The 19,691-nt window shown below is 48.9% G+C and overlaps 1 protein-coding gene across 4 annotated transcripts in view; it reads left to right on the plus strand.

Moving 5' to 3' along the window:
* GJB1 (gap junction protein beta 1) overlaps nucleotides 1-17,544 on the plus strand; it is a 44,467-nt gene extending 26,923 nt beyond the window's left edge. The window contains exons 1-2 of one of the 4 annotated variants that reach the window (XM_007183609.2): nucleotides 10,928-11,012; nucleotides 16,034-17,544. In XM_007183609.2, the coding sequence (XP_007183671.1) occupies nucleotides 16,050-16,904 (855 nt within the window). In that variant the 5' untranslated portion in view covers nucleotides 10,928-11,012; nucleotides 16,034-16,049 and the 3' untranslated portion in view covers nucleotides 16,905-17,544. Of the gene's footprint in view, nucleotides 1-10,927; nucleotides 11,013-13,092; nucleotides 13,303-15,591; nucleotides 15,649-16,033 lie in introns of those variants that run through there. The other 3 variants (XM_007183610.2, XM_007183612.3, XM_007183611.3) reach the window with 3 other exon arrangements.
* Nucleotides 17,545-19,691: the final 2,147 nt, after the last annotated feature.

Here is a 19,691-nt window from a genome sequence, read left to right on the forward strand (position 1 = left end):
GTCTGTTCTCTACGTCCGTGATTCTGTTTCTGTTTCATAGATAGGTTCATTTGTGTCATATTTTAGATTCCACATATAAGTAATATCATATGGTATTTATCTTTCTGTTTTGGACTAACTTCACTTAGTATGATAATCTCTACTTGCAGCCTTGTTGCTGCAAATGGCATTATTTCGTACTTTTTTATGGCTGAGTAGTATGGAAAAGGATTCTTGACTGAGCTCCCTGGATCACTTCCCTTGGAAGAGTGGGTAACTGTGATGGGTGATGCAGGCCGAGTATGTTGGCATGTGTGACACTCCTTTATGGTCTCTCAGTAGCAGGATCTGTTCCAGGACATACTGGACACAGCTTTTAGCTAAGGCCACTCTGCAGATCATCCCAATTCTGGAAGTGATGCCTGGAGTAATGTCAAGATAAAAGATGATTTGCATTCTCATGTTTTTGGCCACACCACGCGGCTTGTGGGATCTTAGTTCCCAGACCAGGGACTGAACCCAGACCCTAGGCAGTGAGAGCGCAGAGTCCTAACCACTGGACCGCCAGGGAATTCCCTGCATTCTCATGTTGATAGTTTAAGGACAGGTTGAACACCTCAAGTTCATTTCTTTGTTGGCCACCTCCATCATTAATTCAATTGTCATTCATTAAAATTTTTCTAAACACCTACTACGTGCCAGGTACCTAGTACTGATACAGAGATGAATGGTCTCTGCCCTTAAAAAGTATTATTCTAGGGGCTTCCCTGGTGGCACAGTGGTTAAGAATCCACCTGTCAATGCAGGGGACACGGGTTCGAGCCCTGGTCCGGGAAGATCCCACATGCCACGGAGCAGCTAAACCAGTGTGACACAACTACTGAGCCCACGTGCTGCAACTAATGAAGCCCACGCGCCTAGAGCCCGTACTCTGCAACAAGAGAAGCCACTGCAATGAGAAGCCCGTGCACCACAACGAAGAGTAGCCCCCACTCACCGCAGCTAGGGAGAAGCCCATGTGCAGCAACGAAGACCCAACGCATCCAAAAATAAATAAATAAAATAAATAAATTTATATTTTTAAAAAAAGTGTTATTCTAGGGACTTCCCTGGTGGAGCAGTGGTTGAGAATCTGCCTGCCAATGCAGGGGGCACGGGTTCGAGCCCTGGTCTGGGAAGATCCCACATGCCACGGAGCAACTAAGCCCGTGTGCCACAGCTACTGAACCCGCATCCCTAGAGCCCGTGCTCTGCAACAAGAGAAGCCACTGCAATGAGAAGCCCGCGCACCGCAATGAAGAGTAGCCCCTGCTCGCCACAACTAGAGAAAGCCCACGTGCAGCATCGAAGACCCAGTGCAGCCAAAAATAAATAATAAAATAAATTAATTAATTAAAAGAAAAGTATTATTCTAATAGAGGAGACACACAAGTAAACAGACAATATGGTGGGCTATGATAAGTGCTATCACAGAGATATACAGCACAGAGGAGAAACTGAGGGATAGAGAAAGTGGACGGAAGCAAACTTAAACCCCTGAATTTAGCATAAAAGGCCACTGGCTACCTCTCACCTCTCCTCAGCCTTTGTACGTGAAGGGCAGACTATCTGAGCTGAGTTTCAAAGAATGAAGAGTTGGCAAAGAAATGGGGAAGAGGTGTTATAGGCAGATTTTATCCTAAAGGCAGTGAGGAGCCAATGGGGCATTTGAAGCAGGGGAAGGATATGATCAGATATATATTTTAGAAAGACCACTCTGAATAAAGTTTGGAGAATGGATTGGAAGAGGCTATGAATGGAGGTAGGGAGACAGTAAGGAAACTGGTTTACTAATCCAATCGTAAAATTATCGGAGTCTATACTAGGGCAGCGGAAGCAGAATAGAAAGAAAGAGAAAGAGCTGAAAGATACAAGGAAGCAAAACCTACAGGGTTTAGTTATGTATCGAATATGGAGTGATAAGCGGGTGAACAAGGGGAGGAAGCTAGTGCTGACTCCCCAGATTCCTGGCTTGGGCAGTTGGGTGGATGTGAGACCATTCAATGGGATAAGGGAACACTAGAGGGGCAGCAGGTTTGGGAGAAGAAGAGGTGAGATGCGCATGATATATATATTTGGAGACCAGGAGTGAGGTCTGGCCTGAAGATACAGATTTGGATCTATCTGTGTTTGAAGCTATGGGTTAGATGAGCCTACTCAGGGAGAGTCTGAAAAGTGACAGGAACAGAGAGAGTGGAACTCTGAGGAACATCAACATTTTAAGTGGCAGAGTAAAAGGAAAGCATGGAGCAATCAGAGAGACAAGAGAGAGACCAGTAGAGAAAAGTGTAACAAAATTCAAGAGAGGGGCTTCCCTCGTGGCGCAGTGGTTAAGAATCCACCTGACAATGCAGGGGACATGGGTTCAAGCCCTGGTCCAGGAAGATCCCACATGCTGCGGAGCAGCTAAGCCCGTGCACCACAACTACTGAGCCCTCGTGCCACAACTACTGAAGCCCGCACACCTAGAGTCCATGCTCCACAACAAGAGAAGCCACCACAATGAGAAGCCGGCGCACCACAACAGAGTAGCCCCTGCTCACCTTGACTAGGGAAAGTCTCGTGCAGCAACAAAGACCCAACGCTGCCGTTAAAAAAAAAAAAAAAAAAATTCAAGGGAGACTTTGTAGCCGTTAAAAAATATGTTTTAGAAAAATATTTAATGACATTTTTTAAATGGTCATGATATAATGGCAAGTGAAAGAGGATATAAAATAATACATATTGCAGAGAACAGACTGGTGATTGCCAGAGGTGGGGGGTGGAAAGTGGGCAAAAGCATGAAGGGAGTCAAAAGGTACAAACTTGCACTTACAAAATAAGTCATGGGGATGTAACGAACAGCATGGTGACTGTAGTAAATAATACTGTATTGCATATTTGAAAGTTGTTGAGAGTAGATGTTGAAAGTTCTCATCACACAAAAAATTCTGTACCTATGTGTGGTAACTAGAGTTACTGTGGTGATCATTTCACAGTGCGTACAAATATTGAATCATTATGTTGTACACCTAAAATCAATATAATGTTACATGTCAATTATACCTCAATAAAAATAATATGCATTGTATAATGACAATTTTATTATAAAAGTATATGTATATATTTTCATTGAAAAATGACTAAGGTTTCACACTTTGTAGTAATGGTTATCTCTGGGTGGTGATGTTACAGACTATTTTTTTTTCTTTTTTATTTATTTATTGGTTGTGTTGGGTCTTCGTTGCTGCGTGTGGGCTTTCTCTAGTTGTGGCGAGCAGGGGCTACTCTTCGTTGCGGTGCGCGGGCTTCTCATTGCAGTGGCTTCTCTTGTTGCAGAGCACGGGCTCTAGGGATGCGGGTTCAGTAGCTGTGGCACACGGGCTTAGTTGCTCCGTGGCATGTGGGATCTTCCCAGACCAGGGCTCGAACCCGTGTCCCCTGCATTGGCAGGCAGATTCTTAACCACTGCGCCACCAGGGAAGTCCCTATAACAACACTTTTTAAAAATGTATAAATTTGTTTATTTTACTTATTTATTTTTGGATGTGTTGGGTCTTCGTTGCTGCTCGCGGGCTTCTCCCTAGTTGCGGTGAGTGGGGGCTACTCTTCGTTGTGGTGCACGGGCTTCTCATTGCAGCGGCTTCTCTTGTTGCGGAGTACGGGCTCTAGGTGCGTGGGCTTCATTAGTTGCAGCACGTGGGCTCAGTAGTTGTGGCTCGCAGGCTCCTGTTACAGACTATTTTTATTTTTATCCTTATGATTTGTTTTGGTATTTTCCAGTTTTCCATAAGGAACGTGCATTACTTGTGTAACAGAAAACATAAAAAAATTAATATAAAAGGGAAAAAATCAAAGAAGAAACTTTAGAGAAGGTGAGAGTGGTCAGCTGGATCCAACACCTCAGAGTCAGTAAGACTAGTTCTGAGGGATGTCATTGGATTTAGCAACAAAGTGACCCTGGTGAAAACTATTTCAATGGAGTAGGGAGCAGGGGCAGAAGCCGGACTGGAGAGGAGTGGAAAAGTGAACGGGAGATGAAGAAGTGTAGACGGCAAGTATAGACATGTCATTCAAAAAATGTGTTTAAGAAGGAAAAGACATAGGGCAGAAACCCACTTTCAGATATCATCCAGTTTAAGACTCCCACACTATGTGTGGTGGCTTTAAGCACCCTGAAGAGGGGTAAGTTATGAAGGTCTTCTGACACTCAGATTTTCAATGTAAGGGGTACAGCATAGTGTGGAATTGGAAGCAACAGCCAGCTCAAGTCTGGGCTCAGAGACAAACTTACCATCATTGGAACTGAGTGAAACACTCCAATGCTACGTATGTGGCTACCTAATTTAAAGTGTGGGTTAATACTTGGAAAAGAGCCCTCCCCAAAAGCTTGTGATAAGTATGAAATCATTGTGGAAGTTCTTGTGACTCATGTGATAACAGTCAGGGCTTCTTTATCAAGGTGTGTAACTCAGTTTTGTAGACAATGTTGTTCTCTAGGAATAATGCCAAACCTCAGTGCATGCTACAGCTCAACCCATCCCCAACACTGTGAGGTGAAATGTCAACAGTGAGAAAGAGCAGTTTATGTTTATTAAAGCACCAACACAGATTCAGCAATCAATAACCGCTTGACATTCTGAAAAGCGCCCTCATGCTGGCAAATCCAATGCCACTGAACACCCATTGCCTAGGAGACAATGAAGTAGCTCAATCACCCTTGTCTTTTGTAGGAGTAAAAAACAACCAAAATGGAGGCCTCTTCAGAGAATCTGAAGCTCTTACTTTTTTATCTGAAGCAGAGGCCCCATAGATTATGGAATCCTGATTCAGGATGTGTCTGCTTCTGGGGCGAGCAGAGGGAAAAGGATCCTAGGGGCATCCAAATAGAGAGGTCTTCACATGAGGAGGCCCAGAGCAGCAAAGCCATCGAGGAGAACCGTAATCTTTAAACAAAAGGCAAGATGAGGTTGGAAATAGAAGGGAGACAAAATCTTTGTCTGAGAGGCTTGGGAGCAGGATTGTCCTATTCAGGTGCAAGGAACAAATTAAGGAAGGTAGGCAAGTTAGAATGAAGGCTGTAAAGGATGAAGAGGTATGAGAGCTCCCTCTTTTATACAGTGCTCAGAGCCTGTTGCAGAGACTGATTTGGCAGTTTAAAGAAGGTATATAGGAGTAGATCCTATTTTCTCCTTGTGACGCGCGCGCGCACACACGCACACACACGCGCGCACACACACACACCACTGTATTGGCTGGGGTTGGAGGTGAGTTGGCTCAAAGCATTATGGATGAGAGTTAAGGTTGGACTCAAGCTCTTAGGGGTACCCCTCTGACCCACAGTTCTCTCCCTGGAATCCAAGTTGGTGGGGCTATCCAGGAATCCCTGTAACACACATGCTGGCTCCCTATCCCTGGTAGGGTAGACGGATATACGTGAACAGGAACGGGGGCAGCTTTAGGCAGAAGGCAATGGGGTTCATGATTTCAGGGATCTGAATGGGCCTAGGAATCAGTCTTTTAATTGGCAGCAGAGTTGACTGGGGCAGGTGGAGTTGGGGAAAAAGTGCCTGGGTTTCCTACCTAGACAGCCTACCATCCCTCCTATGAGCAATGCTTGTCAACAGAAGCCTTGGCCTTCAGGGTGTCATCAGCAGCCTGGCACTCCCCTAGGTATTGACCTAGGAGCACTGGGTAGTTCAGAGAAATAAGAGGGGCAGTGGCTCTGATTGCTGAGGCAGAGGGATTCTGGATGAGGCATTCATGGTGTTATTGTTGACAACCTTGGGTGACAGAGGGAAGAGCAGAGAAGTCCAAAGATTAGACAGAAGTGATGAGCCTCGGGGCTTCTATTTAGGGCCTGATTTACATGTTTTATTGGATTATCAGTTTGAGGGGGTGGGTGATGGACCAATACATTTCTACTTGGAAGTCCTGGAAAAGGATCCTATGAAAAAGAAATCCCCTTTATATATAGTATGATTTCAGTGATCGTTGTATACGTAAAGAAAGGAAACTGGTGGGAATTCCCTGGTGGTCCAGTGCTTAGGACTCCGCAGTTTTCACTGCTGAGGGCCTGAGTTCGATCCCTGGTCGGGGAACTAGGATCCCACAAGCTGTGGGGTGTGGCCAAAAACAAAAAAAAAAGAAAGAAAAAGAAAGGAAACTGGAAAGAAAGTACTAAACTATTAACAGCTTAATGGGCAGGGCGTCAGCTCATCAGGTTGGACAATTAGCAAACTTGGACAATTAGCAGAACAAGCTAAATTCTTCTGTGTCCTTTTTGCTTCACCCTTCAGACTTGGCTCTTGGCCCCATTTTTCTGGCTATAACCTGGACTCCTCTCTGATTCCTCACTGCTATCATGCTACGTCTAGACCCCTTGGGATTGGATGCAACCTGGGAATTTTCTTCCCCTGCACCGCTCCCTGGGTCCTACAGTGCACTGTACCCCGAAGCAGAAAGATCAGGAAATGGACATCAAGCTGCAGCATTAAGATGGGAGCCCAAAAGTTCCAATTTCCCATTACCCTTGTTTCACTTGGCTACCTGAAATGATGTGGAATTTTCTGGAGTCTTTTGCAAGCATACCCTCTGTTGGTGCAGTGATCAGACGCCAGTGAAATACAGTACCATTCCTCAAACCCCAGGAATTCGGGTCTTGATAAAATACAAAAATGGAGGCAAAGTGAATTTCAAACTGCAGGGAGCGGATATGGTGCTGCTTAATGCTCTTACTCCCAAGAAATCAATAAGCTTTACTGTTGGTAGAATGAGTGCACTATCCTGACCATGTGGGGCTGGTTTCAGGATATTTTACACTCTTAGTTTTTTTGAGGGGGAGGGCTGAAGCACCTTTGCTTTGTTCCCTGCTCCAAACTGTCCTGAGAGCAAAAGGTATATGCTTAATGTCAAGTGAATTGGTGCACTATCTGTGTCCAGTTCTTCAGAAACTCTCTTGAAAAAATATTGATAACTCCCCCTTCTTGACCTCTTCTAAGAATATGAATTCCTGAGGCACAAACTCATTCCTATAATTATGTGTCCTTTAAAAAGGATTTGTGACAACCAAAACCAATTATGAATACAGGACAACTTCCATTTTTCCCTAGCAGCCCTTATGGAAACAGTTTGCATAACCTTCCACAGCCTGAGCTGGGTGGGGACTTTTGAAATGTTCTGCAGATTTTCAGGGTTAGCCATTTCCTTAACCTTATGGACCCATTTGGGAAGATCTTTTTGGCCTGTGTGTCTTAAGCAACATTTATATGGGAAGCTGTCCCCTTTGATTGCTGAGCCATACAGCAATGCTGTCTCATTGATCAAAGCCATACAAAATGCCACATTTTGTTCGGTAATGAGGCCCAGGGACGGGCTGGATGATGGACTCCACATGCAAGGCAGTACTGCTGCAGGCCATCCCGGGAAGCCTCAAGATCGCTGTGCTGAGGCAGCCGGCACTGCTCCGGGGTGTAATGAGCAGAGCTCCCACTGGCCTGCTGATTCTGTTGATGAGTTCAGAACCTCTGAACTATGACCATGTTGCTGGTGAAATGTGCTCTGAAATAAAGTGATCAGTTTTTTCCAGCAACTGTCCTGGTCCTGGGTGGAACAGAACGGGGAAAGCCCTTGTTTGGGCTAATGTCTGAGCTGCGCCGGAGACAGCAGGCTTATGTTTAGGGTCTCTTATCTTGTATGTTTCCAGATCTAATGAAGATCTCCCTGAGTGAATCTGAGGAAATAAACAGTCTGATGTAAAAAAATTTTAATATTCCCCCAAAACGTCCACTGTAAGAAGAAAGTCTGCTTAGGATTCAAGGCAGACGCTGATTTTAGCTGCTTACCAGAAGCAAATGGATTTGCACTGCTCCCTGCAGTACAGTTTTCCTCCTCTCCTCTCCGTTTTCCTCCCCTCTTTCCCTCTCCCTTGCTCTCCCTTCTCTCCCCTCGCCTTTCCTCTCTCTTGCAGCAGCACCCCATCCAGAAGATGTGTTCAAGCAGCAATAAGCAGGCAGAGGACAAGTGGCTTCTAACAACAGTATTTTTTATACAGCTACAAACTAAAAGACTTCCTGTAGCTTAGAACTGCAAGCACCCTAGAGAAATCATGCCAGAACTCTAAGAAACAATGAGTACACACTGATATTGACCTGTATTTTCCCTTCCTGGGAGCTCTGTTATAGGAGCTTTCTCTTCTGGTCAAACAGGTCTGCCCACCATTCCCTAAACATCTCACAGCTTCCTGTCACCTGGAATGCCTGGCCTCTCTATCTTTTTTATGACCCATGTCCCACTCTGCCTCTTCCAATAAAACCTACCTTAATACTCCTACATCTGAATGCCTTCTGGCCCCTCATATCTACGTATGTCATTTAGGACATACTCCCTTGTTGTAGATACTCGGGTATACCTCTCATCTCTCCTGCTAGCTTAGACCCTTCTAGAGTCAAAGACCAGTTCTTACTCAGATACTCCATGGGACCTATAGAGCTTATCAGCTGTGATGTCGTGGTTAAACTAACAAGCTCTGGTGCCAGACTCCCTGGGTTCAAATCTTGCTTTGTCACTTGCTAGCTGGGTGACCTCAGTTATGTCACTTAACCTCTGTGTGCCTTAATTCCCCTGTAACATGGGAATATTAATAACATATACCACAGAGGGCTATATTTTTTTAATAAATTTATTTATTTTTTATTTTATTTATTTTTACCTGGGTTAGGTCTTTGCTACTGTGTGCGGGCTTTCTCTAGTTGCAGCAAGGGGGGGGGGCTCTTCGTTGTGGTGCGCGGGCTTCTCATAGTGGTGGCTTCTATTGTTGCAGAGCACGGGCTCTAGGCGCGCGTGCTTCAGTAGTTGTGGCACACGGGCTTAGTTGCTCCGCAGCATGTGGGATCTTCCCAGACCAGGGCTCGGACCCGTGTCTCCGGCATTGGCAGGCGGATTCTTAACCACTGCGCCACCAGGGAAGACCACAGAGGGCTATTTTGAGGATCGAAGTGATACTTGCAAAGCACTTTGAACATTGCCTTTCACCCATTAAGTACTCAAGAAAAGCTAATCTTCTTTATCCACTCCAACCTGTACTCTCAGCAGGAACTGCCAAGCGCCAAAGAATGGCATTCAGTCTGTCCCCCATGGTGTCTAGCTCAGTTTTGCCTTATACCAAGTTTACCAGACACTCGCTGAAGGAATTCTCTACCTGACTTTAAATATCCTTCCTGCTCTGAGCCCCTTAGCTGACTGATGGTATTGTCCACAGCCACCCAACACAGTCTTGCCTCCTTTCTGTCTCCCAGACATGCCCCACTCATTCCTACCTTTGTGCCTTTACTCACAGTGTTCTTCCTCCCTGGAATGCTAGCCCTACGCTTCACCTTTCCAACTCCCACCCATACTTTACTCTCTCTCTCTCTATATATATATACACACACACACATACATACACATATTATTTATTTATTTATTTGTTTTTGGCTGCTTTGGGTCTTTGTTGCTGCCCGCGGGCTTTCTTTAGTTGCGGCGAGCGGGGGCTCCTCTTCGTTGGGGTGCGAGGGCTTCTCATTGTGGTGGCTTCTCTTGTTGCAGAGCACAGGCTCTAGGCACGTGGGCTTCAGTAGTTGTGGCACGCAGGCTCAGTAGTTGTGGTGCACGGGCTTAGTTGCTCCATGGCATGTGGGATCTTCCTGGACCAGGGCTCGAACCCATGTCCCCTGCCTTGGCAGGCGGAGTCTTAACCACTGCACCCCCAGGGAAGCCCCCCATCCTTTACTTTTCCACTCAAGCCTCACCTCCTCTAGGAAGACTTGCTGATTACCTCAATTTACCCTCATCTTCCCCTTCTTCGAACTCCCTCAGCAGTCCAAGTCAGAACCACGTAACTGAACATACACTAATATTTTTCATGGCAACTTTTGAGTCTTGGTCTTGTCTCCTCCGGAAGTTGATAAATTCCTTAAGAACAGTTAGGATGTTTTCCCCTCTCCTGCCATCTGCCCCTGGCATGTAACCAGTACTGGGTACCCAACAGGTGTCCAGTAAAGACTTATGAATTGATGTACCCATATGCCCGGGTATGGCCAAGGGAAGCTGGAGCTCTGGCTCTCTTTCTGGCAGTGAGCTTGGGCTGGGGTGAAGAGAAGGCAGGGGACCAGTTTCTGCTGACTTCACTTATTTCTTCACTGTCACTCAGGTCACAGAATTAGCAGGATCTTCAGGTAAACCTTCCTTCAAACTGGACTGATCCCTCAGTTAATGGTTGACATTCTCTGTTTACCTTAATGATTGCCAAGATCTGTTGCTGCACACGATACATTTTGTGGTTCAACTGCCTTGGCCCCGAGGGTAGAAGGCAATTTTGAAGAGGTTTTGGGGTTCTGGGATGGGATTGGAAATACTTTGGTCCATCCCTAGCCACTCAGGGCATGGGCAATAAACAGACGGCCAAAGAGCACCCTGGTACTGCCACGTGGGGGAAGAACTGTTGTCTCTCACCTCAGCCTCAAGGGGCCAGTAAGCATTGCCCATGACTTTTTTTTTTCTCCCCATAGTCATATCATTTTAGAGACTGGGAGCTGGAAGGGATGGAAGGGATGGCACCCAGTGCAGGAGCCCTCTCTGCAGCTCACCCACACATTGGATCTACCTATGGCCAGGGGGTGGGGGAAGGCTGAGGACTGTTGATGAGCCCAGGTCCAGTTCAGTCTCCCAGACTGGGCTAAATATGCGTACATGGGTGACGATGATGCCTCTCTTCCTCTGGGACAGGGCAGTAACTTCAGGCTATGTGATCTGTCTCTCCAAAGCCACTGGGAGCTCAGGGGATCAATCTTATTTAATGATTGCGTGTGGGAGGAGGTAGGGCTGGTTAATGTTTGTCTGGTTCCTCTTGGGCTGTGGGCCATATCTGGCTCCAGCCCTGGGCTCTTTGTCCCTCCCCTGGACTGGGCTGACAGTACCTAGTGACATAGTGCAGACACGCCTGCAGACATTCCCTGGGAAAGGGCAGCAGCAGCCAGGTGAGGAAGCTGGGGGCTGAGGGAGGTGGGCCCCGTGGGCTGGTGTGGCCCAGGAGGGCAGAAGCGGGGGCTGGGGAGAGGCCGGGGTTTTGCCTTCTCTTGGGCTCAGCATTCAGCCACTAAGATCCCTTCTCTGCTTCCCTCTGAGCTGGGCTGAGGCCCCTCCCGCCAGGCTTGCTTAGTTTCTCTCTGTAACCCCCAACTCATCCTCTTTCCAGGCTCCGTGTTGCTTCTGCTCTCACTCTTTTTTTCCCAGACAAGAATCCCCCTCATCTCCACAGGGTCAAATCCCCAGAAAGACTTGAGGGGCCCCCACCAAGCTCAGGGTGGCCAAGTTTATCTCTTTAAGACATTTCCTGCCACACAGGGTTAGGGTTAGGGTTCAGTGGGGTCTCTGGGCACTGCCAGGTGCTGTTTTCCTTCCCTGATTAGAAGGTAAACCAGGCGTGCAACCAACATGGGGGCTGTCAGCGGATGAATACAGTGCACTCAGCAGGCCCAGCCAACGGGGCCAAGATTTGGGAGCATGCGTTTCCATCTTCTTGAGGGAGACAGGGAGACTCAAGCTGAGCTTGGAGTAACTGATGATTGGGAGATCTAAAAGACGGGTGGCTCCCCCCCCCAGCTGTTTAAAAGTTGTTCCAGCTGTTGGGAATGGCACTGCAGAATGCATGGACTTTCAGAAAATGAGATGGGGAGAGGAGAATAGAGACAAGAGGGGTTTGAATGGAGAGAAGTATATATGAGGATGCAGCAGAGCAATGGGGAAGGGACCCAGGCTTTGGTGAGGGGCCAACATGAATCCTAATCTGAGCTCCAGCACTGGCTTACCAGCTGTGTGATAAGTTACTCAGCTTCTTTGAGCCTCCATTTCCTCCTCTGTGAATTGCAGACAATAACCCACAGCTCACAGGGTTGTAGTGAGGATAAGAGTTAAGGAACAGACCACTTCTAGCACACAGTAGGTATTTCATAAATGGTGGCTGCTATAATAAGCCCAAGTAGAGAGCAACCGGAAGTCAGAGAGCTGATGGAGGCGTAAGAGGGTATAGTTCAAACAGTGATGAAGGGAGCTGATATTAGCAGTTCTATGGAAAGACCATGGCAGAGTGAGAGAAGAAGAAAACTGGAATGAGCTAGACTGGCCCCGACCCAAGCCTGGCCACAGAATACGTATGGCAGCGTGGAGGGAACAGTGCAGCGACTGAGGTGCTGTGGAACCCCAGGGGGTAGGCAGGGAAGAGAAGCAGGTGAAGAGGCAGAGGGCTGGAGGAGTTTGGTCTTAGCCACGCCAAACTGATGAAGGCAGCCCAAAATTCAGAAGAAGATCTCAGAGAAAGGTCCCTGTCCTTTCCTGGCCAGAGGCTGCCTGTGAAACAGGGGAGGGAGTGTGGAGTCTGAGGCTGAGTGTAACCTCAGCCAGCCCAGCCAGGCCCCTCTTCCCCAAACCAGAAAGACACAAGGAGTTGGAAGGAGGTACAGGGAAGAGGTGGGAGCAGAAAGAGAGAGACAGACTTGATGAAAGTGTGTGTGTGTGCACGCATACCCACGCATGCTGGCACATGTGGAAAGGAGTATACGTTTTTGAGTTATGGGCCTGGTCTCAGAATGCAGTGTCCTTTAAGGAAGAGAGGTTGTCCGTGTACAAAGGCTTTGGCGTCAGAGGAAAACAAATTTGAAATTTGACTCTACCATTTAGCAGCAGTGCAGCTGTCACTGAGGTAAATTATTTAACCTCTCCGAGCCTCGACTGCCTTGTCTGAGAAGTGGGTATAATATTAGCTGGAGGCACTAAGGACAATCTCCTGATTTGGAGCTGTGCTTGAGTGCTTGGGCAAATCTGAATATGAGGACAAGGCCAGAGCCTGACGTGGTCAGAGAAGTCTTGTCCAATTAAACATGAGAGCAAAACACTCCTGGAGCAACACAGAGCATATCAATACCTGGACTTTAACCCAAAGTCACAAAAACAGTTTGGATTTCAAAATCAGGTAAGTCCCCTGGATGTTTTTGAAGTGAAACCCTTGAGGTATTGATGTTGACATAGGGATCAGCTCTCCTTCCAAAGGGAGAGCAAAAATTGAGATCCCAGTGCCTGCACAAGGGTCCTTAGGGGCCCCAAAGGGAGCTCCTGGCTATGTCCCAGAGGGCTCAAGAAGATGGGAGGCGGAGAGCTACAAGAACCTAGAAACTCAGGGGTGGCCAGGCTGTCTGTGGGGCACCGCTGAGGGACAGAGAGAAGAGAACACATGAAGTTTGCTTTGGGGTTTGAGGAAGCAGCTGGAGAAAGGTAAGGAAGGGGAAACAGAACAAATCAGGAGGCCGCCGAAAGCCCTGGGAAGGGAGGAGAGGAAAACAGCTGTGAGTTATAGGAAAGGGGAGAAGGGCTAGAGGAGAATAAAAGCCAGACCAGTCTTCGATCTCTCTGTTTCTAAAAACGCACTCATAGAAAGAAAAATGATCATTGTAGCTGAGGCAGGAAAGCCTTATGGGAAAGAGTATGGGCTCTGGAGTCAGCTTGACCTGGCTCAAATCCCAGCTCTGGCACGTACTCACTGCACGACCCTTGTGACACTGGGGTAAGTCCCTTCACCTTCCTTTGCCTCAGTTTCCTCCTCTGTGACATGAGGATTACAAATAACACCTCCATCACGGGGTTGTTCTGAGGTTCACGTGAGATCATGTGCGTGCAAGGGCCTGGCACGAAACAGGGGCTCAGGAAATGGTTATTCTTAATAATGCTCCTCGACCACCTGTTTTTGACTCTAACAAACATGTCTCACTGGATGAAGCATTTCTTCCCGGGGTACCTCCTGTGGCAGCTGTGCCTTCAGAATCCCAGGCTTGGGAGAAAGGGCACCTGCGTCCCTGCTTTTCCCACACTGGTTTAGGCCCACAGCATAAACTGGCTGAGGCTTTTTTGTTAAGCTAAATGAAGAAACCTTGTTCAGAGAAGTAATCTATCTCCCATGGACCGTCCCTTCGTCCCCTAGTTCCTGTCATTGCGTTCCGTTCCCCCCAGCTTTTCCAGCGCTAATACCCTACCCTTTCCCCTACAACAACCACTGCCCCTGCGTCCAGGCCTGTGTGCTCTCACAGCCAATTCCCGGCTTCCAGCATGATCTCCTTGCAACTTAATGGCAGAAGTGGTGGGAGGGAGAAGGAGGCCTTCTTTGCCTGGCTAAGGGACAGAGGGGAATTTCTTCCCTAGAGCAACCGACAAGCTCAGGAAACCAGGAGTTACAATGTATGCTTGACTTGGGGGCAGGGCAGCAATGGAACAGTCTGTTCTGTCTGAGAGAGACACTATAGGTCAACAACAGCATTGGGAAGGAAAAAAGAGGGATATTGGGTTTGGCAGATCACTTAGTTCCTCCGAAGCCACATTGTTTTCTCTTCCTGATAAGGTTTTTACTTCCCTTGATCACCAACTATGAAATTGCAGCTGCGCTAAGAACTTTTGCAGGTTGCTTCTTTGAACCTTACCGTAACCCTGGGTATTAACCCCGTTTATAGATGAACATGGCAGACTCAGAGGTTCAGTAACTCAGCCCAAAGTTGTAGCCAGTGAAGAACCAGGATTCAGACCCAAAGCTAGGTGACTCTTACCTATTCCATCTTCTAACTTTCTGTTTGCTTGCTTAACGTTTGCTTTCTCCTCCTGGCTTGTCCCCACCTGGCCACCCTCGATACGGGCTCAAGGAGGGATGGTCAGGGTTTGCTCCATGACACTGGAGTTGGACTGTACTCACTGGTCAGCAGCTTCCTTGTTTCTTGTGCTTTTATGGGTAGCATTAGCCTTTGCTTTTGTTGCTGCTGCTGCTGCTGTTGTTGTCATTAACTGCCAGGCTTCGCTTTTGTGGACACCATCTGCAAAAGCACAAGGATTATACCGTGGAAAGAGCCTAGACTTCTGCTGCGGATACCTTTGTGTTTCATCTTACTCAAACACTTCAGCTGTGTGATCTTGAGTGAGCTACTTAACTTATCTGAGCTTCAGCTTCCTCAGCTGGAAAGACTGGGGTAACAGTCCTTAGACGCTTGCTAAATGGGTCAAAAGAAAGAATGTATGGGAAAACGCATAGCACAGTTCCTGGCTTGATAAATGTGAGCTCCCTTTCCTAACCTCAAGCTCACCCATTCCCTGGAGGGGATCTAAGCCTAGGAAAAATCCTGCTGCATCTAAGTTTCTAGTAGAGTCACCGGAGAGGGCCTCAGCCCAGAGCCTCCTGGTTCCCCCGGGTCCCCTCTTACATGCACCTGTCTTTGTTCCATCTTCCCTCCGCCCGCCCCGCTGTGGCCATTCTTCTGGTGGGGCTATGGGGCGGGTGCGGCGATGGACCGGGCGGGCACAGAACAGGTGGGTGCAGGCTGGGTGTCCGGCGCTGGGACACAAGTGCTCTGTGTGTAGGGTGGGCGGAAGTCAGGGCGTTTGATCTGAATTCTAAAGGGCGTTGTTCAGAGCCCCACAAAGGTCCCATTGTGCAGACACTGGGTATAAAGCAGCATATGACTCCCCAGCACCGGGCGGCGATGAATTGGGACGCAGGCGCGGACCCAGGGACCACTCCCCCTGCACAGACATGAGACCATAGGGGACCTGTCTGGGTGGCCTCAGGGATAGGCGCTCCCCAAGGTAATGAGGCTTTGTTGGGTTTGCCCCAGGTCCAGACTTAAGGAGCTGGGGGAGGGGGAGCTAAAGAGGATGGCCGACAGCAGAACAAGATGGGCCTGGCAGCAAAGGGCAGGAGAGGAAAGAATGTTGGATGAAGGCGAAGAAGGGAGATGGGGCTCAGGGAGGTCAAGTCATCAAGTGAATGAGGGAGGAGGAGAAGGAGGAGGAAGAGAAAGAGAAGGAGAGGCTAGCACGGGAGAGGGGGTGGTGAGGAAAGCTATGACTTTCCTTCTTCCTTTCTTGTCACTGGCTCTTGGAAGGGGTAAGGGGGTGTCAGGCAGTGTTACGGTGCCTGGCTTTCGGCCCCAGCTTCCTGACAGCTTGCTCTGTGGCTCATGTTTTGCAGGTGTGAATGAGGCAGGATGAATTGGACAGGTTTGTACACCTTGCTCAGTGGTGTGAACCGGCATTCTACTGCCATTGGCCGAGTGTGGCTCTCGGTCATCTTTATCTTCAGAATCATGGTGCTGGTGGTGGCTGCTGAGAGTGTGTGGGGTGACGAGAAGTCTTCCTTCATCTGCAACACCCTCCAGCCTGGCTGCAACAGCGTCTGCTACGACCACTTTTTCCCCATTTCCCATGTGCGTCTGTGGTCTCTGCAGCTCATCTTGGTTTCCACCCCAGCTCTCCTCGTGGCCATGCACGTGGCTCACCAGCAGCACATAGAAAAGAAAATGCTGCGACTTGAGGGCCACGGGGACCCCCTACACCTGGAGGAGGTGAAGAGGCACAAGGTCCACATCTCAGGGACACTGTGGTGGACCTATGTCATCAGCGTGGTCTTCCGGCTGCTGTTCGAGGCCGCCTTCATGTACGTCTTTTATCTGCTCTACCCTGGCTACGCCATGGTGCGGCTGGTCAAATGTGAGGCCTACCCCTGCCCCAACACAGTGGACTGCTTCGTGTCCCGCCCCACGGAGAAAACCGTCTTCACCGTCTTCATGCTGGCCGCCTCCGGCATCTGCATCATCCTCAACGTGGCCGAGGTGGTGTACCTCATCTTCCGGGCCTGCGCCCGCCGAGCCCAGCGCCGCTCCAATCCGCCCTCCCGCAAGGGCTCCGGGGGCTTCGGCCACCGCCTCTCACCTGAGTACAAGCAGAACGAGATCAACAAGCTGCTCAGCGAGCAGGACGGCTCCCTGAAAGACATACTGCGCCGCAGCCCCGGCACTGGGGCCGGGCTGGCCGAGAAGAGTGACCGCTGCTCGGCCTGCTGATGCCACAGACCAGGCAACCTCCCTTCCCGTCCCCGACCCTGCACGGGCCTGCCCCCTCCTTCTCCCCTGCCGGTGCACAGGCCTCGGACTGCTAGGGATTGCTCCATCAAAACCTTCCTTCCCTCCCAACTTCCCTTCCTTCCAGGGCCTTCTGCCTCAGGGGCTGAAGGGGTGGGGAGCTGGAGGCCACCCACGCCAGCACTCAAGGCTACTGGGGGTGTGGGCCGTGCTCGTTGCCTGCATCCCTTCCACTTCCCTCTTCCTCTCCCTGGGACCACTGGGGACCAGAGGTAGGATGCTCTGACAACATCTCCAATTATGAAACTAATCTTAACCCCGTGCTGTCAGATACCCTATTTCTGGAGTCACATCAGTAGGGAGGGATGTGGGCAAGTGGAGTGGAGGGAGGGTGCTGTGGACGTGTGGGTGGAGAAGGGAGGGTAGCAAACGCAAGAAAAGGAGGAACAGTGCTTGCCGGCCCAAGGAAAAGGAGGACATGTCTGGGGTGGAGGAGGTAGGGAGGGAGAAGCAGGCAGATAAGCTGGAGTGGGGGTTGGTCAGGGCTGCCTTTGCCTCTGGTCCCTAAGGCCTCTCTCTGCCTGAAGTGTTACACATTAAACAGGATTTTACAGTAAACGAAGAGGTGGCTTGTGTGTTTGTGAAGTTCTTTCTCCTGCAACCTCTGACCACCCCTGGATGAGCTGGCCTTGGCTTTTTGCTGATCAAGAAAGGAATGGGCAAAAGAGATAGTGACTTAAGTAGCTGAAACTGCCAAGGAGGGATCGCCACCCCCCAGGCCGGGCAAAACCAGGCCCGGGGCCATTCTCTCCTGTTTTTTGTTGTTTTGGTTTGGGGCTCCCCCCCCCCATTTTTTAATAACAGCTTTATTGGGCTCTAATTCACTTACCCCTTCCTCTGATGTGATTTTTTCATCCATTTTAAGTATATGGTTTATTGAGTTTTGGTAATTGTGGGCAGTTTCGTAAACATGACCACGATCTATTATAAAACATCTACATTCCCTCATAAAGTTTCCTTGGGCCCCTTCCTCTGATTTTAAAAAGATTAAAACGACAACTCCTCCTGGAGAGACAGGAAATGATAGAGAAAGTTCGCAAGTCAGAGAGGGTAGCCGGCATCCCCTTGGCTCCACCCACACGTCCCCTGCACTCCTGGGAGAAATATGCCCTGTTCTTCCTCGAAACTCAGCGTTCACTGCTGATTGATGCCCCCAAGCCACCCATTGGATTGCACAGTGACTTTGACCCCTTTCCTCCGACATAGCCCCAGATTCTACCCTCCTCCCCAGTTTCCTTCCCTCAGGAATCAATGCCTCCCACCCCAGAGATGCCTCTAACACAGATCAAACATTTCACAGCAGCAGCAGCAGTTTCCTGGCCAGCATCAGTCGCCCAAGAAGCAGGTAGCCCCCTCTCCCTCGGTCAGCTGTGGTAGGAAGAGCTCCAGGCTGGCACTTGATAAAGCTGGGTTCAACTCCTGGTTCTGTCACTTAGTAGCAAGGCATTCCCTTCCCCAAGCTTCAGCTTCCTTGTGAGCAAACAAGGGCTGGCCTAGCACCTCTCTAAGCTCCCTTTAACACTCTGGGCTCCTCGGATTCCCAAAGGACTCCCCCGGTTTCATGAGGGTTCCCCATCACAGAGTCACTGCCCTCACCAATGGCCCCTCGGAGTAAGAGTTTTCCCCACAGTAAGTTTCTCCCCTCAGCTTCCCTACCTCTTAATAGAAAAAATTATTTGCCACTCCCTCTCAGAGAATGCTGACTCCCTGTGGGAAGTATATCAGAAAGGAAGAGAAAATCAGGCATAATCTTATCAGAATTGTTCTCCAGAAACAGTCTTTTCCCTTCAGACAGAAAGCCTGGAAGGACTCCTCATTCAAGGAGGTTTCTCCTTTAGAAAAGAAAGGAGAGAGTAAGTATTCCTTTCCCACACACTCAGCAATCCTGAGAGAGAGCTTCCCCCTCTCTTAAAAGAGAGACATTCCTTTCCTGCAAGAAATTTCCTTCCTCCTTAGAAACAGACAGCATACTCTGTCAGAGAAGAGGTCCCCACCCCCTCATGGTAGGGAGATTTCTTTTCTTATTGAAATACACCCACACACAACACAACACAACACAACACAACACAAACAACAGCATCTCCTCTCTGTCCAAAAGGCCATCGAGAGAAAGCTTTTCTTTTTAAAAATCCATCCTGGTTCAACAAAGGAACTTCATGCCCTTCTCACATTGAGAAATGTTAAATCCCTCACCTCAGACATCTAGTTTCTCTTCAGAAGATTCTACGAATCCCCCTTGGAAAGAGGTTCCATCTCCAGATCCAGGCTTTCCTCTCCAGGGGGCAGTGGTGGGACAATAAAGCTACCGGACTGGGTGTTCCAGCCAAAAGGAGGACTCTCACTCTTGTTTGCTGTGAAGCAGGTGGGAGCAGGCCAAAGGAAGCTTGAGGGGAGCTGGTGTACACAAGATAGCAAGGAGGGTGTGGCAGGCTAACCCCAGGACTGACTTTTGTATTTGAGGCTCTGTCACAATCGTGTAAGGGAGAAACAGGAGGCAAGCGGGGCTTAGTACTTGCCACACAGTAGACACTTGGAAGAGTGACCGGGGTAGTGAAGACGGTGATGGAATTCGGAAACCTGGTTCTCCATTTATTAGCTCTAGCCCCTTGGACACATCATACTTACCCTTTCCGAGTCTCAGCTTCCTCATCTGTGATATAGGATTGATGATAACCTCTCTACCTCTTTCACAGAGCTTTTGTGAGAATC

This window comes from Balaenoptera acutorostrata, chromosome X (genome assembly GCF_949987535.1).
Source record: "Balaenoptera acutorostrata chromosome X, mBalAcu1.1, whole genome shotgun sequence".
NCBI classification, from domain to species: Eukaryota; Metazoa; Chordata; class Mammalia; order Artiodactyla; family Balaenopteridae; genus Balaenoptera; species Balaenoptera acutorostrata.